Source organism: Nelumbo nucifera, chromosome 4 (assembly GCF_055504915.1).
Source record: "Nelumbo nucifera cultivar China Antique chromosome 4, China Antique-T2T, whole genome shotgun sequence".
NCBI lineage: Eukaryota > Viridiplantae > Streptophyta > Magnoliopsida > Proteales > Nelumbonaceae > Nelumbo > Nelumbo nucifera.
The window spans coordinates 25,072,766-25,096,886 of record NC_142652.1 but is presented as its reverse complement, the minus strand read 5'-3'; the positions used below and the strand labels follow the sequence as shown (position 1 = coordinate 25,096,886).

General features: G+C 42.5%; 1 protein-coding gene across 3 annotated transcripts in view; it reads right to left on the bottom strand.

Annotated features, from left to right (window-relative positions):
- Positions 1 to 24,121, bottom strand: part of LOC104603038 (receptor-like protein 4) — a 52,817-nt gene that overhangs the window by 13,194 nt on the left and 15,502 nt on the right. For all 3 annotated transcript variants that reach the window (XM_010266951.2, XM_019198712.2, XM_010266950.3), the window contains one exon: positions 12,413 to 12,481. In XM_010266951.2, the coding sequence (XP_010265253.1) occupies positions 12,413 to 12,481 (69 nt within the window). The remainder of the gene's footprint in view (positions 1 to 12,412; positions 12,482 to 24,121) is intronic.

Genomic DNA, 24,121 nt, shown 5'->3' with positions numbered 1-24,121 from the left:
TATCTCCTCTGATCCATGCAACCCTAGAAACTTCTTGGACCGAAGAACCCTCCAACTGGATCAGGTCACCATCCTGATCAACGGCTATTCCCAATCACTACTCCATCTCCTCCAACCGATTGCCATCACGTACTCCTCCAGTCCCTCCGTCACTGCCGTATTCATTCTCTTGGGCAACCGCAACACCCCACATTGGATCTTAATCCAACTAAATGAAGACCTCACTTCCTCCTATCTCAGTGGCACACTGATCTCCATACTCCAATCCTCCAATAGCCTCAATGCACAATTCCTCCCTAGACCGTCTTGGATCACAATGAATGCTGTTGCGTTCTACGACGACATTAACAACCTCTTGGTGTGTACTCAAATGGATGGATGGATGGATTTTGACTCTCTATATGGAATACTCAACCGAGGATAGGTTGCAATTCCACACAATTTGCTTCATGAAAGACATCCAAGCATCAACCTGAATTTACCCAATAAAACCAACTTAGTCCTTGAAGTTGGTGAGGATGATTTTCACCAGACTTAGTAGCAAAATGCTCTGTGAGGAACCACCAGATGATAATCATTAAAAACCACTTAACCCCATCAATCCTATAGGTGGTAATTTCTTTAGTTTTTGTTCTAACAATAAAATCCTCCATTTAATTATCAAAATAAATGGTAATACAATTTCTAGTAAAATAATCCATCAAAAAATTACTAAAATAGTAACTTCATCTAAGGCTACAATAAAGCCAAATCCTTTTTCTAAGAATAAATAAAAGGGATTTCATTAAAATAAAAAGATAGTACAATCTGAACAGGTATCAAGGCGACACCCCAGAAAACTACTCTACACAGAATTGATCAATAAAACAACTTGAAGTTTCAGGACATCCCAAAAACTGTTCCCCACGGCTACTCAAATGACCTGAGCAAAAACTAGCCCCCCTGACACCCTTCAGCCTTAAGAACCAGCCATTCTTCACTGTTCACTCCCCAAATTCTTCCTTCATGCCCACATTGAAAATTTCCACTTTTGTTTCCTGCAGTCAACACTATCTTTGGTCTGTGTTTTCTAATCAAGTTCCTTACCACTGCCCTTCTGTTCTCTCCCTTGGCCCCCGCACATTCCAACATAACTATTTCGATCTTGCCCCCTAACATCTAACTGCTGCATTGATTTCATAAAGCCAAATCCTATAATAATTAGGATCTGAAAAATTAAATATAAAGGATTGATAAATTGGCTCTAATACTCAGAAATTAAGAAAATGTCATCTTGTAGGAAATTGCTAAGACTAAAATCCTTGAAGATAAAGGGATTTGAAGGGTCCTATACGAGGCTACAATCTGCTCCATAGGTCTAGGCCATACTCCAAAGGATCCAGACCCTAGATAGAATGTAGACCAACTTCTCAAGGATTTTACAAATTTGGTACTCTCTCTCCAGGCTCTTCTTTCCTTTCTTCTGTATTTGCATCAGGACTACAAAGAGCAAACTTTATGCAGGAGTGTTTGGCCTATCATAAACCCTTTTGTGTTTTCTATTTTTATTCTTTTGATCCATATCTGGTAAATTTTATTCATGTTCCATTTATATTTGCAAAATAGTCCACGTGCCACAATAGAAATTCATAGATCTCTCCCCAACATTTCTAAACATTGAACATACTAGAAATTATGATTCTTATTTTTGAAAGAACCCACCTACAACTGAAGGATGTTTCTGCTTTATGGAGTTTGGATGCCATTAAAAATTGTTATAGTCCTAGTTGGAGTCCTTTTTTTTTGATAAATGAGTAAAATTTTATTAAACCAGCAAATAAGAATTACATGCAACCCAATAGAAAGGCACGAGATGTGACCTTTCCTTTAAAGCTAGTTACAGAATTATAAGTACAAAAGAAATTACACAGAAGCCCAAAATAAAGTATCCCGGAGAACCCCTTGTTTTGCAAGTGAATCAGCCATTGAGTTTGCTGATCTACCTACCCACTGAACTCTGACTGTCATATTCCTTGTTAACCATTTAACCTTTTTGAGAAGATCCATAAAACCCCAAATCACAATGTCAGGATCTTTCATCCAACCCACTATCACCTAGGAATCCCCTTCAATAATCAGATGCTCTATGCCTAGCTGATTTGCAAGCTGGATTCCTTGTACAGCAGCAAGTAATTCGGCCCTTAACGAGTCTCCCACACCCGCAGGACCTGAGTACAAAGATATATGTTACTATCTTTGTTTTTCAGCACTCCTATGCCTGAAGGTCCTGGATTTCCTCGGCTACTCCCATCAAACTTCAGCTTGATAAACTCCTCCCCCGGTGGCATCCATTCAATCCCATGTCTGTCCTTCCTGGTAGAAGTATTAGCCACTACTAACCAGCTTCTTCACAGGTCATCAAAAGAGTATGCATCAAAGAGCTTTAGAGTTTTCAGCCACTGAATTGCCCTTGTCAGAATACATTCTTTAACTTCCGAGAAGCTCCTTTCTTTTTCACAAAAGATTCTGGTGTTCCTTTCTTCCCAAACTTTCCACAACAAAGTTGCTCTTATGCACTTCCACATAATTCTCCCTCTCTTTGTGTGCCATTCAAAAATAAACAAACTAAACAACAAACTAGTATTAGATGGAAAGTTCCACCTACAATCAAAAAACATAAGAATCCAATTCCATAAAGTTGTAGCAAAGGAGCAAGAGATCAGTAAGTGGTGACAGTCCTCATTCTGAGATTTACAAAGAACACACCAATTAGGGGATAAGCACCAATTCAGTCTCCTCCTTTGTAGGTTTTCAAAGGTATTAATCTTACCATAATAAAATTCCCAACAAAAACAACAATCTTTGGGGGAATGGGCCTAGTCCAAAATTCTTTAACTGGGAAATTCTAAGGTGCAGAAGTGGAACAAAGGGACTTAAAGAAAGAGGAGCAAGTGAAAAAACCTTTCAGGTTAGGGGTCCAAATTCTTGTGTCAGGTTTGAGGGGATCTAAACAAAAAGACTCAAGTGAAGACAATAAGTCTAAAACACAAGCACTTTCATCATCACGTAACCCTCTACGGAAACCAAAATCCCAGTTTAGGGCCATAGAAGAAGCTGAGGAGGAAATAAAACTGGAAACCGGCTCTTCCTTATAAAGAGAAAGAGAGTAAAGAGAGGGAAAAAGGTCTTTAAGAGGTTGGTGGCCCACCCAAATGTCTTCCCAAAAATAAACATTGTTTCCAGAATTAACACCATACCTGACCAGATTGAGAAAATGGGGTAGAATTCCATGAATAGGCTTCCAAAGTGTTGCAAGAGTCGCCCGTCAAGATACCTCTAACCCTATTTTATTAATAGGCTTCCAAAGTGTTGCAAGAGGTAAGAGAAGAAGAGGTCGAAATGAATCACCCTTCTCCTCTAACCCTATTTTATTAATCTCTAAAAATTAATGATGACAAGTATGCCCTTAAGTGGGCGGCCAGCTTGGCAATTACATAAAAAAAATAAAACAAGAACAAATAACAGGCCCATTAACCCGAAAGGCTTTTTCACTTGCTCCTCTTTCTTCAAGTCCCTTTGCTCCACTTCTACACCCTAGAACTTCCCAATTAAAGAATTCCAGACTAGACCCATTCCCCCTAAGATCGTTGTTTTTTTGTTTGGAAGTTTATTATGGCAAGATTAATACCTTTAAAAACCAGCAAAAGAGGAGACCAAAATGGTGTTTATCCCCTAATTGGTGTGTTCTTTGTAAATCTCAGAATGAGGACTGTCACCACGTACTGATCTCTTGCCCCTTTGCTACAGCTTTATGGAATTGGAGTTTTATGTTGTTTGAGTGTATGTGGAACCTACCATCTGATACTAGCTTGTTGTTTAGTCCATCTATCTTTGAATGGCACGCAAAGAGAGGGAGAATTACGTGGAAATGCATAAGAGTAGCTTTGTTGTGGACAGTTTGGGAAGAAAGGAACACCAGAATTTTTTGTGAAAAAGAAATGAGCTTTTCGGAAGTTAAAGAATGTATTCTGACAAGGGCAATTCAGTGGCTGAAAACTCTAAATCTCTTTGATGCATACTCCTTTGATGACCTATGGAGAAGCTGGTTAGCAGTGGCTAATGCTTCTACCAGGAAGAACAGACATGTGGTTGAATGGATGCCACCAGGGGAGGAGTTTATTAAGCTGAACTTTGATGGGAGTAGCCGAGGTAATCCAGGACCTTCAGGCATAGGAGGAGTGCTGAGAAACAAAAGCAGTAGCATTATATCTTTGTACTCAAGTCCTGCGGATGTGGGAGACTCTTTAAGGATTGAATTACTTACTGTTGTACAAGCAATCCAACTCACAAATCAGCTAGGCATAGAGCATCTGATTATTGAAGGGGACTCCCAGGTGATAGTGGGTTGGTTGAAGGATCCAAACTCTATGATCTGGGGTTTTAGAGATCTTCTCAAAAAAGTTAAATGGCTAACAAGGAATATGACAATCAGAGTTCAGTGGGTAGGCAGATCAGCAAACTCAATGGCTGATTCACTTGCAAAACAAGGGGTTCTTCGGGCTACTTTATTTTGGGCTTCTTTGTAATTTCTTTTGTACTTATAATTCTGTAACTAGTCTTAAAGGAAAGGTCGCACCTTGTGCCTTTCCATGGGTTGCATGAAACTCTTATTTGCTGGTTTAATAAAATCTTACTCGTTTATAAAAAAAAATAAAAAAAAAAAATCCCTTGATGGGTATTTCGGGTTCGATTAGCTTGTGCAGGTGGTACCCTTGTGCAGTTTGCAGCTCTTTGTCATCCTCTAAGATTAATAGATCCTTCATCTTCACCATTATCATCTTCATGGACAGCTCCGTTGTTTCGTCCTCCATCCCTTTCATTGATTAGAGGTGCTTCTTGTTGGATTTCTTCTTCTTTATCTTCTTTAAGTTCTTTTACTTGTGCTTCAAGGGTTTCAACTCTCTTGCAAAGGGTAGAAATCAATGAATCTCTTTGTGTATCAGTCAGCCGACCCCTGTATTGCTTGCCACTATGTGTAGCCATGATGATAACAGCCTATAACCTTGGCTCTGATACCAAGCTGATGTAGGACCAGCTCAGTTCTAGTCCTTAGAGAATGTTGAATGGTCTTCTTGGATCAGTATTTTATCGCTGTTGATGGCTGTAATGGCTTCTTGAAGGGATAAGAGAGAAAATAGGGAGAGAAAGAAGAGAGAAAAATACCTAGAATCACTCTAGGGCATGGGAATCACTCACCATAGCTAGCATAAGCTAAAGAAAACTCAATATAATCCATTGCTTTTGTGTAAAAGACTCTAAACTCATAATAATGCTAGGAGTCAAATTGTTAGACTCATAATAGTCTTAGGAGTCAAACGGTTAGACTCAATAATCCTAGTAGGACTGAAACTAAGTTGTCATATCCTATTTCAATTCAAAGAAGACTCAATAACTCTAATCCTACTTATGCAATGACTCTGAAATTTTAAACATAAACAAACCATAACTAGACAATCAAACCCTATTATTGGACCCTACAGAAAAAAATATAAAATGGCAAAAATACCCTTGATGTTCAATTCAGTCCAAATCCCAAGTACCATCACTATGTCATATCAGGACCTGTTGTAAGGCCTTCTTTCTAGAATAAGTCTTCAAGGGTGCTGACCGATCCCTATCACCAACCCTTGCTCTAGTTCCAGTGACCTATTCCACTGTGTGAATTCAAATGAAAATAGCTCCTTGGACACACTGATCTGGAAAAATATTTATTTTCTGTGTTTTGCAATATGTGCTGAACTTTATTCATGAATTCAAGGGGGACTGAACCAACTTATGAATTTATTAATAGTTTTATTACTCAGTGTTAGAATGATATGTTAGAAGGCTTGAGTGTGTTCGGCTTATAAGAATTCCTATTAGCCCATTCTTATGTTAAACTTATCTTATCTTGTATCTGGGCCTTTGCTAATGGGCCTAATCTTGTTTATGTCTTAAGTCTTCTGGGTGTCCCATCACTAATCAGGGGTATCCCAGTAAATTCTTGTACTTTGTACTTCACTTATATATAAATAAAGGCATGGTCGACTGCAAGTACAGCTCGACATTTTCCAGCATCTTTTCTTCTTCTCCTCTTTTCTGCTACTTCGACTACAGTGGTTCAGCTTTCATGGTATTAGAGCATTGAGCACCCTCCTGGTTACTGCCGAAGCCATCTCCTCCTCCTTGCTGTATTTCACTTTTTTTTTTTATCTGGGTTACTGCTGTAACAGAACTGCATCAGAACTGTGACAGTCTCGGCAAGTCTGAAACTGTGTTGCGAGCTGTCAGGACCTGCTGAGGTTACTTCGGCTAATCAGAACCTGCATCAGAACTGGTTCAGAAAGACCTTTACAGAACTGTGGCGACTTCAGTTACGGATCATTTCCAGGTCGGTTACTAGCCCTACTCCATCTCTGTGAACTGGTTCAGTTACAGACTTTTCCTTGCTGCTGTACCCGAACTGGTTTAGTCCAAGTGAAGCCTATCTGGTGTGCTATCAGCACTGTGAACTCTGTGACTACTTCGGCCAGCCCTAACCAGAACCACCCAACAGTGTTGTGATTAACTCCTTGACCGAAGTTAGGATGTCATCACTATCCGGTGAAGTTTCCTCTAAAGATAACAAACCTGTTATAAGGTCCTCAAACCTGGAGAACCCTAATCTGCATAGCTTGCAGATTAGAAGTGTGCTATTGGATGAGTATAACTTTAGAGAGTGGTCTGTCTCGGCAAGACTGTTCATTACCTCTCGTGAACTCACAGGCTATTTGGATGGAGATAAAAAGGAACCAGAAATCAGCAGCCCTGAATACACTATGTGGCGCAAGGAAAATGCCACAGTTATGTCTTGGTTGGTGGCCTCCATGACTCCTCGGGTGGCCAGAACTGTTCATCATTTTCCTACAGCCACTAAAATCTGGGAGAAAGTATCTAAGACATATGGCCAAAAGAAGAATAATGCTAGAATCTATAGGCTGAACCAAGACATTGCAGCCCTAAGGCAAGGAGACATGTCTGTGGCAACATACTTTGCAACACTGGAAGGTCTCTGGGAAGAGCTTGACCATCACATGATTTGGACTGGGAAAATGCCAGGGATAAGGAGAGGCAAGACAAGCAGATTGAGGAGGGCAGAGCCTTCAAGTTCCTAGCAGGCTTAGACCCTATATATGAAGGTGTAAGGTCATAGATTCTAGGGAGAGATGAATTACCTGAGCTTCATCATGTTTACTACCTGGTGAGGAATGAAGAAGTAAGGAGAAAGGAGATGCAGGTTGACTCCCAGACACAAGCAACAGAACTATCTGGAGAACATTCAGCCTTAGTCTCCACTAAGGGAAGCAGATTTTCAGACAAGAAGTCCCTCAAGTGTACCCATTGTGGTGGTGAGAAACACACAAAGGAGAAATGTTGGGTCTTGTACCCTCATCTGAAGCCAGCTGCTCTGAGAAAGGAAAAAAGGCAACATAAGGGCCACACAGCAAGTGGGAATCTTGCCACCAACAGCAGTAGTGACATCTCACAGAGTACTCAGCCAGTGTCCTCTTCCACCACAAAGCAGGTTGCTGATTCCTCTGGACCAAGTACCTTGGGCTTTACAGCTAGTGAGGTAGAGGTTCTCAGCTAGGCATTTGCCCGTCTGAAGAACAATCCTTTAGCTTCCACCTCTCTTGCCAAATCAGGTACAGCCTCTGCAATTAGTGCAACTAGTTCCATTAATTCTAGCTCTTGGGTGATTGACTCAGGAACCACTGACCATATGACACATATGTCCTCATTATTCTCCTCATATCATTTATTGTCTAGCCAGGATAAGATGAGAGTAGCTGATGGGTCCCTCTCCACCATCTCGGGAAAGGGAGTGGTTGACCTAAGCAAGGATCTCTCTCTTAAATCAGTCTTACATGTTCCTAGTCTTACATCAAATTTGTTGTCTGTTTCAAAGCTTACAAGAAATTTGAACTGCAGTATAATTTTTTTTCCCTCTCATTGTGTTTTCTAGGACAGATTGACGAGGAGAACGATTGGGAGTGGTCATGAGTATGAGGGCCTCTACTATTTTGATGCAGATGTCAGTTCAACACTGCAAGCTTCTGCTACTACTAGTCCAGAAAGTGTGGAGTCAAGAGCTAGGCTGCACTTGTGGCATGCTAGGCTAGGTCATTTGTCTTTTTCTTCTTTAGCAATGTTGTTTCCCGATTTATGTAAGGGCATTCCGAGTCAAAGTTTAGTTTGTGATGTGTGTCAAATGTCAAAACAATGCAGATCAATGTATCCAATTTCTAGTAATGAAATTCAAGCCCCTTTTGATTTGGTCCACTCTGATGTTTGGGGTCCTTCACCCATTGTCTCCATTGAAGGCTTCCGTTATTTTATCAGTTTTATTGACCATTATTCTCGGTGCACTTGGATTTATCTGTTAAAAGGACGTGAAGAAGTTCCACGGATAACTATGATGTTTTGCAAGATGGTTGAAACACAATTTGATAAGAAGATAAAACAATTACGTTCAGACAATGCAGCTGAATATTTTGAAAGATCCCTGAACTCATTCATGGAAGACGAAGGCATGTTACATCAATCATCATGTGCTTACACCCCTCAGCAAAATGGAGTTGCTGAGCGCAAGAACAGGCACCTAATGGAGACAGCTCGAGCTCTACTTTTCCAGCACAATGTGCCAAAGCAATATTGGTCTCACGCTGTTCTCACTGCATCATACCTGATAAATCGGTGCCATCTAAGGTACTGGGTATGAAGATCCCTTTCTCTGTGTTGTGTCCCACTCTTCCAGAATTTCCTCTTCCCCCACGGGTTTTTAGATGTACATGCTTCATACATGTGAAGGATCCAAAGAAAACCAAGCTGGATCCTAAGGCTACAAAGGGAATTTTTTTGGGTTACTCTTCTACGCAAAAGGGGTATAAGTGTTATGATCCTGTCTCCAAGAAAAAATATGTCACAAGAAATGTAGTCTTTTTTGAGTCTCAATCCTATTTCCAATCTTCTCAGAATCCTCTTCAGGGGGAGACTAGTGGGATGGAAGAGGATTCTCATTCTCCCTCCTTTTTTGTTCCCCTTTCATCACCTTCCACTACTCCTAGTTGTAACATTCCGGGTCGACCTAGTGAGACTCCCGCTGTGCCAGTTACATCTCCAGCTTCAGCTGATGCTCCTAATGATCCCAGCAGGCAAGAGAAAGAGATACTTACATACAGTAGAAGGAAGAAGGGCCCTCAACCTCATGATTGCAACCAGTTGGACTCAGATCAATCTGTCTCTGCAATCCAAGGTAATCCTGACTCTCTCAATTCAGATTTGGATCTTCCCATTGCTCTCCGTAAGCTTGTTCGTTCTTGCACCACTCGGCATTCCATAGCTGATTATGTCTCTTACTCACATTTATCACCTGCCTATCATTCCTTTGTGTCTGCTCTTTCCTCTGTATGTGTCCCTTCCAGATATTCAGAGGCGGTATCTGATCCAAGATGGAAAGAAGCCATGAATGAAGAGATGAAAGCCCTAATGAAAGCAAGAACGTGGGAATTGGTGGACCTGCTAGAAGGGAAAGGCACTGTTGGGTGCAAGTGAGTATTCATAGTAAAGCACAAGGAAGATGGGTTAATTGAAAGATACAAGGCCAGACTTGTGGCAAAGGGATTTACACAAAAGGAAGGAATTGACTACAAGGAAACCTTTGCCCCGGTAGCAAAGCTCAACACAATCAGGGTTCTACTGTCATTAGCTGCAAAATTCTCTTGGGAACTTCATCAGCTGGATGTGAAGAACGCTTTCCTTAATGGTGATCTACATGAAGAGGTATTCATGGAACCCCCACCTGGATATAATGTTGGAAATAAGGTGTGTAAACTATAAGGAAAGCTTTGTATGGCTTGAAACAATCTCCCCGGGCATTGTTTGAGAGACTTTGTACGGCCATAAAGAAAGTGGGGTACACTTAGAGCAGTGCGGATCATACATTGTTTACAAGGAGACAGGATGAAAAACTTACAGCTCTCATTGTTTATGTGGATGATATGGTGATTACTGGAAATGATGTGAAAGAGATTAAGAGGCTGAAGGAATTCTTAGCTTCAGAATTTGAGATCAAGGACCTGGGAAATCTGAGATATTTTCTCGGGATTGAAGTTGCTAGATCAAGAGAAGGAATTTACATATGTCAACGAAAATATGTGCTAGATCTCCTAGAAGAAACAGGCATGATGGGGTGCAGGCCAGCAGACACACCAATAGAACTAAACCATGGATTACAAGAATCAATGGGTGAGGAATACTGTGATAAGGAAAGGTACCAAAAATTGGTAGGAAAACTGATATACCTATCCCTCACTCGGCCAGACATTGCCTATGCAGTGCATGTTGTCAGTCAATTCATGCACTCACCAAAGACTCCTCATATGAGAGCAGTGGAAAGAATTCTAAGATACTTGAAAACTTGCCCAGGGAAAGGAATTCTATTTAGGAAAAACAGCAGACTTGAAATTGAAGCCTACACTGATGCTGATTGGACTGGGCCTGTTGGAGACAGAAAGTCAACCTCAGGTTACTGTACATTCTTGGGAGGAAACCTAGTCACATGGCGTAGTAAGAAGCAGAATGTTGTGGCTAGATCAAGTGCAGAAGCAGAATACCGAGCTATGGCACACGGGGTTGCTGAACTCTTATGGCTCAGAACTCTCCTTAATGAGCTTGGTATCAAGACTGAAGGTCCTCTCAAGTTGTATTGTGATAATAAAGCTGCTATCAACATTGCCAATAATCCAGTACAACATGACAGGACAAAACATATTGAAATTGATCGACACTTTGTAAGAGAGAGAATTGTTTCAGGGGAACTCTATGTGCCTTATACTCCATCAGAAATGCAGATTGCAGATGTATTAACAAAAGGGCTGGCAACTACAAAGTTCAAGGACATACTTGGCAAGCTAAACATGATTGATATCCATGTTTAGCTTGAGGGGGAGTGTTAGAATGATATGTTAGAAGGCTTGAGTGTGTTCGGCTTATAAGAATTCCTATTAGCCCATTCTTATGTTAAACTTATCTTATCTTGTATCTGGGCCTTTGCTAATGGGCCTAATCTTGTTTATGTCTTAAGTCTTCTGGGTGTCCCATCACTAATCAGGGGTATCCCAGTAAATTCTTGTTCTTTGTACTTCACTTATATATAAATAAAGGCATGGTCGACTGCAAGTACAGCTCGACATTTTCCAGCATCTTTTCTTCTTCTCCTCTTTTCTGCTACTTCGACTACAGTGGTTCAGCTTTCACTCAGAATTGTACATTCTCTCTCTTTTTTTTCCTACTAATAAATATTTTTAATTCATAAAAGGTGAATTAATTAACAAAGTTGGTTAACTTGATTTACCTTGACTTTGGAATTTATATATAGTAAATCACAAATTGGTTCAGGTCAATAAATTCACACTTTGTACACGAGTATTGTGAAAACTGTAACTAATTTACTTGTTAAATCTACCTTTTATCAATTCTTGGTAAATCTGTATTACCAGAACTGGAAGAAGCAATTTTGTTTCAAGTTTAACAATAAGGTAGACTCCCCTTGCGTTTCATCCATGATAAACAAGTCAGCAATAATTTGTCTATGAAGCTAAGTGACCCTACAATTCATCAAGTCATAATAAAACAGAACCACTTGCTGACAGGATGTTACTTTGAGTGCCTAATAAAATAGATGCCAATGAGAAGTTGACCAGCTATAAAGCATTATGTCTTTTTTTTCAGTATTACATAACACACATTACAGGGGGACTTATGGGTTGTTGACAGAGCAGGGTGCACATGAGGTCCACTGGCCTTACCATGGAGAGCCTGCAGTTACGTGGGTTTGATCCCGTGCCTCCTCTTTTTGAGGGATGCCAAGTGGTTATCCAAACAATTAGGTCATCAGCAAAAGATAATAGATACAGGAAGACTTGCAGTATTATCATCAATTGACAAGACCAGATGCATTCTTCTAAGACTACATGGAAAAAGTATGAACATTAAACCAGCCCGAAATCTCATAAACATGTAAAAAAAAACAGAAAATAACATTGATTAAAAGGAAAATATTTTTTATTGGTAAAAGTGAAACAATTTTATTAATTTAAAAGTCCCCATATTTGGCACAGTGGGATGTCACCTAATATCATCCACAGAAGGGAATAAGATGTCAGAGGTACAAGTAATATAAGGAAATTAAATCAAAATATGTCTCACCATCAACCTTTCTTGGTGACGTATTGAGGGGGTGAATGCAGTTGGATATAAATTTATTTAACTGTTTGTTTACATCCGCTATAAGACAATAAATAAAGTTGACTGATGATCAGCCGTTGTTATAGATAAAATGTAATCTACTTACACAAGTTGCAGGCTTGAAGCAGAAAGGCCATCTGGTATTGGACCAGATAATAGATTGTTTGACAAATCCCTACACAATGCAACATAAGATGCATAATCAGGGTAACTTTTTCATTCAAGGAACCATCAGATAAACAGCATTCCCAAAATACCAAGAGAAGATGAACCTAAAAATCACAGTGCTTGGTTAGTCAAAAGTATGATAGTTTTGATAAGATGAAGCTTTTGTAGGTTTATGTTTCTAAATGTACTCCAGCATGTACATGTCAAGTGGAAGCTAACCTATGTTGCAGTTATATTATTTCATTCATTAAGCCTCATAAAAAGTTTACCTTCAAAAAATGATGAGCTAAAAAGTCAAATGGCAATTAATAAAGAAAACATTTCAGACCGAAGCTCCGAGAAACTTTTAAATCACTGGATGTGCACTCCATAGTTAAAGCTTTTAATGACTTTGGAAAGCATAATTGTGCTCCAAATAAACTGTAAAGAGACTGGGCCGAATGGGCCCTAACATCCTCTCTTGTAATATCTTTTATTTTATTGTTGATGGGCCACACTTAATGGGCCTGTTATTTATTCTTGTTTTATTCTCTTTATGTAACTGCCAAGCTGGCTGTCCACTTAAGGGCATTCTTGTCATCATCTAATTTTTAGATCTTAATAAAATAGGGTTAGAGGAGAATGGAGATTAATTCGACTCCTTCTCTTACCTTCTCTTTTTGCCATCTTCTTCTCCTGTATAGCTGTTCAGACCTGTTCTTTACTTCTTCTAATCCCTAAATTTGTTCTTGATATTTGATGACTGATTTACATCTTGTGGTTGAGGTTGCCAGATCCCTGTTATTTGCATCCCATGTTCCTATAAAATTTTGGGGAGATGCTGTTCTTACTGCTACTTTTCTGATCAACCGTATGCCCTCCCGGGTCCTTGGCTTTAAAACCCCTTTTAGTCTTCTCTTCCCGGATGAGGATACCTTTTCTCTTCCTCTCTGTGTTTTTGGGTGCATTTTCTATGTGCATATTCATAGTCATCAAAAGCACAAGTTTGAACCTAAGGCTCATAAATGTGTTTTTCTGGGATATGCTTCCACATAGAAGGGTTATTGCTGTTTTGATCCAGTTCGTAGCACCCGCTTTGTATCTCGGGATGTCACCTTTGTCGAGTTGACTCCCTTCTTTAGCATTCCTCCTAAGGGGGAGAAATCTGACGAGCCATTTGCTATGTCTCCAGCTGTTCCTCTTCCCATTCCTTGTGAGTCCGATCATGGGGTGTCCACTTCTCCCACTGGACCTACCTCATATTCCTGCTCCTCCTGCTCCTGCTCTCCAAAGGTGGTACCAAAGGCAGAGATTCAGACATGTGCAGGTTGTTTCCCCTCCTTTAGAAGAGCATCTCGCCACTCCCATCATTCCTGAGGTAATAGGTCAGCCCTCTACTGACCCATCTCTAACTGTCCCAGACCTTGACCTTCCTATTGCTTTCTGCAAGGGCAAGCGGAAGTGTACAACCCATTGTATCGCCAAACACTTGTCTTACAGCCTTCTCTCCCCTTCCTACTACTCCTTTCTTGCCTTTGTTTCTTCCCATGTGATACCCAGGTCTGTACCGGAAGCATTATCTCAAGCTGAATGGAGGGATGCTATGATGGCCGAACTAGATGCATTGCATAAGAACCATACCTGGGATATTGTTGACTTGCCGGAAGGGAAGGAACCAGTGGGTTGTAAATGGGTGTTTACCATTAAATATCACTCTGATGGCTCTGTTGAGAGGTTTAAGGCTCGGTTGGTTGCTAAGGGCTACACTCAAATGTATGGCATTGACTATCTTGAGGCATTTGCTCCTGTAGCAAAGATGACCTTAGTTAGGGTTTTACTATCTCTAGCTGCTACTTTTGACTGGCCCCTACACCAGTTTGATGTTAAAAATGCCTTCTTGAATGGAGACCTGCATGAAGAGGTCTATACGTCTCTACCTCCAGGAGTGTATAGGAAGGAAATGAAAGGTAAGGTGTGTAAACTACACAAATCTATTTATGGTCTCAAACAGTCTCCTCGGGCTTGGTTTGAGAGATTTCGGGTTGCTCTTGTCTCCTTTGGCTACACTCAAACTCAATCTGATCATACACTGTTCTTGAAGAGAAATGACTCTCTAGTGACCTTCTTGATTGTTTATGTTGATGATATTGTGGTCACGGGTAATGACACTGAAGAGGTTAGTAAACTAAAAGGATTTCTCAACTCTGAATTTGAAATCAAGGATTTAGGAGATCTTCGGTATTTCTTGGGCATTGAAGTTGCTCGATCTAAGGATGGTATCTTCATCTCTCAGCGTAAATATGTCCTTGATCTTCTTGCTGAAACTGGTAAACTTGGAGCTAAACCCATCTCCACTCCTATTGATCCTAATCATAAACTTTCTGCTACAGATGGTGAGCTTTTGACTGATAAGGGAGTGTTTTAGAGACTGCTTGGGAAGTTGTTATACCTTTGCATGACTCGGCCAGATATTTCCTATGCAGTAAGTGTTATTAGTCAATTTATGCATTCTCCCAGAGAGACTCATTTAGCTGATGCAGAAAGGGTTATGTGCTACTTGAAAGGTACCCCAGGGAAGGGTATTCTATTTGCTAAACATGGTCACATGAAGCTGAAAGCTTTTACTGATGCCGATTGGGTAGGATGTATTGATGATAGAAGGTCCACCTCTGGTTATTGTGCTCTGGTTGCTGGGAATATTGTGTCATGGAGGAGTAGGAAACAATCTGTAGTTGCTAGATCCTCAGCTGAAGCAGAATACAGGGCAATGGCACATGGTGTGTCAGAATTACTGTGGCTACGTTCCCTTCTAGAAGAATTGGGAGTGGACTACGAGAAACCAATGATGCTCTATTGTGACAACCAAGCTGCTATCAACATTGCACATAATCCTGTTCAACATGACAGAACTAAGCACATTGAGGTTGATAGGCATTTTATAAGGGAAAGAGTTTCCTCAGGAGAAGTTCGTTTACCATTCATCACATCAGAAGAGCAACTGGTTAATATCTTGACCAAGGGAGTTCCAAGAGGGAAAATGACACACTATATAAGCAAGTTGGGCATGATTGACATCTATGCTCAGCTTGAGGGGGAGTGTAAAGAAACTGGGCCGAATGGGCCCTAACATCCTCTCTTGTAATATCTTTTATTTTATTGTTGATGGGCCACACTTAATGGGCCTGTTATTTATTCTTGTTTTATTCTCTTTATGTAACTGCCAAGCTGGTCGCCCACTTAAGGGCATTCTTGTCATCATTTAATTTTTAGATCTTAATAAAATAGGGTTAGAAGAGAATGGAGATTAATTCGACTCCTTCTCTTACCTTCTCTTTTCGCCATCTTCTTCTCCTGTATAGCTGTTCAGACCTGTTCTTTACTTCTTCTAATCCCTAAATTTGTTCTTGATATTTGAGGACTGATTTACATCTTAAACCCAACTGTTTTTCACACAATCTCCTTGCAAATCTGCAGTTAATGAATAAGTCATGAACTGATTTTGTTCTCTCCACACATTATGCACATTGTGTTATCCACCATCATTCCTCACCTAGCCAACTTGTCAACTGTTAAACATTTGCCCAACATGATTGTACAAAGTAAGTATAAGGAGATCGACCTAAGTAGCAACACGGATCGACGACCACGACAAGACAAATCAAGACCAGGTCAATTCGGGTCATTAAATATAAGTGATGTTTTCAGCACAATTAATGATTATTCTAGAAACTAAAGAGCATTCTTGAAGAAATAAACATGGGAACATTCTAGAAATAATTCAAGAAAACAAACATGTGACAAAAAGGGTAAAACTGGAAATAATAATTAATAAGATGACTCTAGAAAGACAATTAATCACATGTTTTAAATGAATATAAAGAACATTCTAGAATATAAGGGTAAAATAGGAAAAACATTAACTTAAGAACCTTCTGGAATGTGCACCCAAAAACTATAAATAAGGGCCTTGCAACCATTGCCCATCACTTTTGACATCAGTCCATCCATTCTCTCTCCCTCTCTCATCCATATTATCCTTCTTCCGTCCTCCCATTTCATTCATCCACTATTTCCCTCTTTTTCTTGTCAGAATTCCAGTGCCGGCGAACTACAGCGGCCTGACCCCTCATTAGAGGGTATGTAGGCAGCCCCTTCCTTGGGGTCCAGCCACTTGTTGATTTCCCATTTCTTCCCATTTTTGGTTCAGCCAATTCCTCAGACCTCGGAGTAAAGACCAATTTACATCCTCGGCCTTAAGCTACTTTGTGAGGGGTTGCTGGTTTCCAAACTCTAGCATCTAGGAATTTGTCCATCTCAATACCAGCTAGTTTGTTATAAAAAATATCTCAATGTGAATTTCCTGATCAAGGTTCAAAGTAAAAGGTGTTTCAATCACACACTCCACCTTTTTTTTCTAAATATGAGAGGGGCGAGGCCTACTCCCTGTAAACAACCAATATTGAAAATACATAGTATCTAGTGTATGATATCCTGGTGTAACCAGAATGATATGATACACCCGATACACACTGATATGTCATAATTTTATTAACCTTGTTCCTGCTCTCTCCCATGACCAGATTCTTCTCTCTCATCTGGATCTATCAGTTCATGTCATGCTAATATTTCGCAGCAATTCCATCCAAGGCCCTACCATTTAATCACTCAGATTCCTCCTGAATGTGGGCCATCATACTCCAAAATCTCTATTAAAAGAGAACAAATCTGCAATCATGCACTCTTTTTTTAAGATAAATAAAGAAGAAAGTTTATTAAGAAAAGAGCAAGCAGGCACATTGCACACCTATAGGCATTAGTGTCCCTGCATCCCAGTTCATATTACTCGCCCCATACTTGACCAACATTATTCTTCTCTAGAGGCTGTTGAGCTGCTTATTCCATCTCCAATACCATTTGTGGATTTGCCTAATAGGGCCACATTGAACTCCCCTGTTCTCCTCACCCCTAGACCCCCACCTTTCTTGGACAGCACACTTTACTCCACTTAACCATGTGGAACTTAAAATCTTCCCTCCACCCTGTCCACAAAAAGTCCCTCATTTTTTTTTTCAATTACCTTGGCTGTGCTAGCAGGAATTGGGAACAAGGATCAGAGATAGGTTGGTAGAGATCATAATAAACTCTTAATCAAAGTTTACTTCCCCCTTTTGATGGATATTTTGTTTTCCACGATGCTAATATTCTCTCTACTCTTTTCACCATTGGCACCCATATCTTCTTTGCAATGCACTTATCCCTAGGTGGCATACCTAAATATTTTGTGGGGAGCTTGCTAGTTTTGCACCCAGAACATTGAACCAGCTGTTCTAGAGTAATCCCTTCCCCCACAGCCCTTACCTCACTCTTATGAATATTAATCATCAGCCCAGAAACTGCCTCAAACCATGTTTGAATAAGGCAGATATTTATCATATGTTCCTAGGATATCATTGCAAAAATCAACATGTTGTCTACAAATTGAAGCAATGTGACCCCTTTCTCCTCACTCACCTTAAAACCTTCTAGGACACCTCTTTCTGCTGCTTTTTTCATTATCCTACTCAAAACCTCCATAACACATATAAACAGCAATGGGGACAAAGGGTCCCCCTGCCTAATGCCTCTAGAGTTGAAGATCCTTCCATCTGGGGTTCCATTTATTATAATTGAGAAGCTCATCATAGTTAAACATACCTTTATCTAGTTTCTCCACTTGACGCCAAAATTAAATCATTTCAGCATGTAGTTCAAAAAGCTCTAGCTTGTGTGATTGTAAGCTTTCTCCATGTCCACTTTTAGATTTTAGTAGCACCCCTGCTTCCCCACGTTTACTTATTGAATCAAGTAGTTCATTGGCCACCCACCATCTCATTAATAGTTTCAAGTATTTCTCCTTTTGAAAAGGGCCCTCCAACTCCTCTGCCTCTTCTTCCCTCAAACTTTCAGAACTTAATCCCTCCTTGGGTCTGTAGAGCTAGATCTCCTTGTATAAAGCCTCGTAATAATTGTTGAAGGTATCCCTGACTTTTCTCTCTCCTTCTATTACCTCCCCCTATCTCCAACCTCTTAATGCAGTTTTGTCTTCTCTATTTGACATCTTGTGAAATAATGAGGCATCTTTATCTCCTTCCTACAATCATAAGCATAGCCTTTGCCTCCATTTGATTTCTTCCTAATACGCTAGCCAATCATATTCCATTTTAGCCTTACCTATCTCTTTTGCTTCTCATTAGATATTACACCCTATTATTCAGCCCTGTCTGGATTTATTATTGTTTCTAAAATTCCTCCTTCCTCACCTTCACCCCCTAAAGGACGTCTCCATCTTCCACCTCTTCAACTTTACTTTTAGCTCCAATAACTTCTTGCTAAATATGTGGCTGGTCAAACCTTCAACTTGGCATTCTCTCCGCCATTGTTGCATCTTCTCTACTAGGTCCTTCTCTTCCAATCGCATGTGCTCAAAATGAAATGGTGGTTTTTTAACTACTAAAGTTTCCCCACGATCCAACAAAATCGGTAAGTAGTCCAATAGTGATTGTGACAAAGACTCTGTTATGGGCCCGGGCATAGGATCTCGTCACGGGTCGGTCCACGGGGAGAACCTCTAGCTTCCCCTTGCCCCTCCCCTTGTGTGCAGACCCTATCGTGGCGACCTAAAGGCGATTTGTTCAAGAGATCGCCCTAACTCTCCTTTACTCTTCTCTTTGACTGAAAACTGAATGCCTTTATTCTCAATTCGCAGCTCCTTAAATAGGAGATTACAAGAGGTGAGAATCCTCTTTGTAGGAGGACTCCCTGTAGAATTCGACTACTTATAGATAAGGCTAAGATAAATCAAACTCTAAGATCAATCAAACTCCTACTTCTAATAGATAAACAAACTCCTACTATTCTTCTAATAGATAAAGTAAGATAAGGGAAACTACTAAGGATAAGATAAGATAAGCTGAAAGCTGATAAGATAAGCTGCCGCCCTGTGGGCCCCTCCTTACTGCTGCTGCCGACGGCTGTACGTCCTCCCCACGAATGCATCCACAACATTACACCCCTCCTGGGCAACGAGCTTGTCCCCAAGCTCGAGATCTGGGTAGGCGTCTTGAAGAACAGTCCAGGGGATCCAGGTGACCTTAGCTGATGGTAGGTCGTCCCATTCCACTAGGACTTCGAGAGTACCCCGATTGACGCGGGATCGAACCAGAGCCCGAGGCTGGAGGATGGGTCTACCGTCCCTTAAGGGTGGTAGGGAAGGTACCTTATCAGGAGTACCTGTAAATGGCTTGAGCAAGGACACGTGGAAGGTATCATGGAGTTTGTTGTGCTCTGGTAGCTCGAGCTGATATGCAACTTTCCCGATTCGCCGTAAAACCTTGAAGGGCTCGTAAAATTTGGGAGCCAGTTTAGGGGAAGGTCTGCTTTTGAGAGAGTGTTGCCGATAGGGTTGGAGCTTCAACCACACGAACTGTCCGGGCTCGAAAGTTAATTCTCTGTGGCGCTGATCGTAGGCATTCTTCATGTGCGTCTGAGCCTGCTGTAAGCGGAGAGCGACTTCGGCCGGGAGGGCATCGCGATCTTGTAGTCCACGATCGATTTCTTCCAGCCGTGTCGAACCGGGTTCGTAGGACAATAGGCGGGGGGGTTCCCGACCATAGACGACCTGGAATGGAGTCATGCCAAGAGAAGAGTGATAGGCCGTGTTGTAGTAGTATTCGGCCCACAGAAGGCAATCCACCCAATGCCGTGGCTGGTCACCCACAAAACAACGGAGGTACATCTCTATGGTATGGTTTACCACCTCCGTTTGCCCGTCTATCTGCGGGTGGTAGGCGAAGGAAAAGGCTAGGGTTGTTCCTTGCAATCAAAATAGCTCCTTCCAGAAAGTACTAGTAAAAACCAGGTCCCTGTCACTGACGATGGATTCGGGTAGCCCATGCAAACGGAAAATATGTGTGAAGAAGACGTGGGCAACCGAAACTGTGCTATATGGGTGGGATAAGGGAATGAAATGAGCATACTTGGAAAAACGATCGACCACCACGAATAAGACCGATTTTCCGCCGACCTTGGGTAGGCCCTCAATGAAGTCCATGGAGATATCAGCCCAGATCTGTGTTGGAAGTGAAAGAGGCTGGAGAAGGCCCACCGGGTGTAAGTTTTCCCATTTTTGTTGTTGGCACATAGAGCAATTCTAGATGAAGTCCCGAATCGAAGCCCGCATACCATGCCAATGGAAATCGGAGTGGACGCGGTGCAATGTCTTCAGAACACCTTCATGTGTGGAGTCATGAATGCTGGAGATGATGGAGGGGATTAAGGAACAGTCGGATGGGAGATATACCCGTCCCTTGTATAGTACCAGCCCGTCGTGAATGGACCAGTTCGGGTTGGTCGCTCCGAACTGTATTTTCTGAACAAGGTCCCTCCACTCCGGTGATTGGGGCAATATGCTTCTAATGCTTTCCAATAGGGTGACGTGGGGCTGAGAGATTGCACAAAGGTGTATAGCATCTTCGTCACGCTTGGACAGGGCATCTGCGGCTCGATTTAAGGTCCCTGCCTTGTAGTCTACCCGGAAATCAAACCCGAGCAGTTTACTTGCCCAGTGCTGTTGAGGTGGAGTGGTAAGCCGCTGCTCCAGTAGATACTTGAGACTGTAGTGATCTGTCTTGACGATGAAGGGTCTCCCCCACAAGTATGGCCTCCAGTGTTGTACGGCCTTGGCTAGTCCAATCAACTCGCGCTCGTAGGCCCGGTAGCTTTAGATGTCGGTCAGCTAGTTTGCGGCTAAAGAAGGCTATGGGGTGTCCTTGCTGTTGTAGTACTGCTCCAATGCCTACACCGGAAGCATTGCATTTAACCGTAAATTCTAGGTCAAAGATTGGTAACTGCAGCACGGGGGTGGAGGAGAGTGCATCCCTTAAGTTTGCGAAGGCGGCATCAGCTGCTTCATCCCACTGGAACGCGTTCTTCTTTAGCATCTTGGTTAATGGGGCAGCCAATAGTCCATAATTCTTTACAAACTTGCGGTAATACCCGGTTAGTCCTAGGAACCCGTGGAGAGCTTTGGTGGACTAAGGTTTGGGCCACTCTTGAATTGCTTGGATTTTGGAGCCATCTACTGAGACACCTTGCCCGCTGATTACATGTCCCAGATAAAGGACTTGGCGCTCCCCGAAGGAACATTTGGGCCGCTTCAGGAAGAATTTGTGTCGGCACAGTAGTTCCAGAACAGTTCGTAGGTGACGAACGTGCTCAACCCATGATGTACTGTAAACCAGGATGTCGTCAAAGAATACTAGGACGAATCTGCGAAGGTGGGGCCGAAATACCTCGTTCATCAATGACTGAAATGTGGATGGAGCGTTGGTGAGGCCGAACGGGAATCGGAAATTTGTCCTTGACGGTTCTGAGATCTAGCTTCGAGAAGTACTGAGACCCGTGGAGTTCATCCAATAGTTCGTCTACCACGGGAATCGGAAATTTGTCCTTGACGGTTCTGTTGTTGAGTTCTCTGTAATCCACACAAAACCTCCAGGTGCTGTCTTGCTTTGGTACCAATAAAACCGGCAAAGAGAAGAGGGAGCGGCTGGGGCGGATGATTCCTTGTTTCAACATTTCCACACACTGTTTCTCTATCTCATCTTTTTGCAATGCGGGTAGCGGTACGGTCGGACGACGACGGGTTCTGCACCTGGTATTAAAGGAATCCGATGGTCACACAATCGGGCAGGTGGGAGTCCCTTGGGTTCTTGAAACACGTCCGGGAAGTCGGTGAGAAGTCTCTCCATCTCTACGGTGTGCATGGTTTCGCCATGGAGAGTATGCACTTGCGGCCTTTTGACTTTACCCTGGTTCCCTGCCAGGTGACTTGTTTTCCATTCAGGTGGAATGACATGGTTAGGGCACTGAAGTCCCATAGGATAGGGCCTAGAGTGATGAGCCACTTAACTCCAAGCACTATATCAAACTCGTCCAGGGGCAGCACAAATAAATCAGCGGAGAAGGGTTCGGATTCGACCTGTATTTGGATGTTCCTACAGATTCCAGGGCTGTGAACTCTCTCCCCATTTGCGACGGCTACCTATAGTTGCGGTCTGCCTTCCACTGGTAGTTTCAGTTGAAGTGCCGCTTGCTCGCTGGCAAAATTGTGCGTGCTTCCCGAGTCCACAAGAATACGTACTAGTTTCCCTGCCACCTGTGCCCGCAGCTGCATGGTTTGGGAGTTCTTTATCCCGGTGATGGCGTGGAGGGAGATCTCGGGTTCTAGTGCTGTGGGTTCCTCCTCGTCTTCCTCCAGTTCGTCTACCAGGAGGCAGAATAGCCGCTTGCATTGGTGTCTGGCTGAGTACAGCTCGTCGCAGTTGAAGCATTGCCCTCTTGCCCAGCGCTCTGCCATCTCAGCTCTAGATAAGCGTTTGATGGGAGGTGCCGTCATGCTGCTTCCTATGCTAGGTGCCGATCTGGAAGTGTTACCTGTGTGAAGCTTTTGTTCCCTGCTGGCTGCCAAAGAAGGCCCCCCCCAGTCGATTTCGGGTTTGTCCATGAAGTTGTTGAACACCCCATGCTGAAAGATCCTCGGCTGATCTGTAGCTTGCGCTCGAAAGCGCGGGCTAGGTTCATGGCGGTGACTAGGTTGGGAGGGCTCTGCATTTCCACATCGACTCTCAGGGGCTCGGCTAATCCAGCGGTGAACATATCCACCTGCTGATCTGGGCGTACTGAGGTGGCTCTGGCGAGAAGGGTCTGAAATTGCCGCTGGTACTTGGCTACGGTCCCTGTTTGCTTGAGGTTAATTAACTCTCCCAATGGGTTGCTTGTCAATGGGGGCCCGAACCGGAGGAGGCAGTAGGACCTGAATTGGTCCCAGCTGAGACCTGGTTCCTCCTGCTCTACTCGGTAGAACCAGAGCTATGCTTCTTCTGTGAGATGAAACGCGGCCAGACTGACCTTATCCCTTTCCTCCGTGCGCTGATTGCAAAAGAATTGCTCGCAGCGGTACAGCCATCCTAGTGGGTCGCCGCTGCCGCTGTATGAAGGAAACTCCAGCCTACTATACTTGGGTATGACCGCTGCTGTTGGGGTGCCGATCTGTCGTTCGCCGGATGCCTCTGCCAAATCTGGTCGGCAGCTGTTGGTGGTGGTCGCCCCTTCAGGTGTTCCAAGTCGTGTAGGCGAAGAAGCTCTCGGACATCTTCCTTGACTTCTCTCACTTCCGCGTGGTTCTCTACGAGTCAGTGTTCCAAGTCGTGGACCCTGGATGATAGCTGCTCCATATCGCCCATGACGTTTGGCTCTGATACCAAAATGTTATGGGCTCGGGCGTAGGATCTCGTCACGGGTCGGTCCACGGGGAGAACCTTTAGCTTCCCCTTGCCCCTCCCCTTGCGTGCAGACCCTATCGTGGCGACCTAAAGGTGATTTGTTCAAGAGATCACCCTAACTCTCCTTTACTCTTCTCTTTGACTGAAAACTGAATGCCTTTATTCTCAATTTGCAGCTCCTTAAATAGGAGATTACAAGAGGTGAGAATCCTCTATGTAGGAGGACTCCCTGTAGAATTCGACTACTTACAGATAAGGCTAAGATAAATCAAACTCTAAGATCAACCAAACTCCTACTTCTAATAGATAAACAAACTTCTACTATTCTTCTAATAGATAAAGTAAGA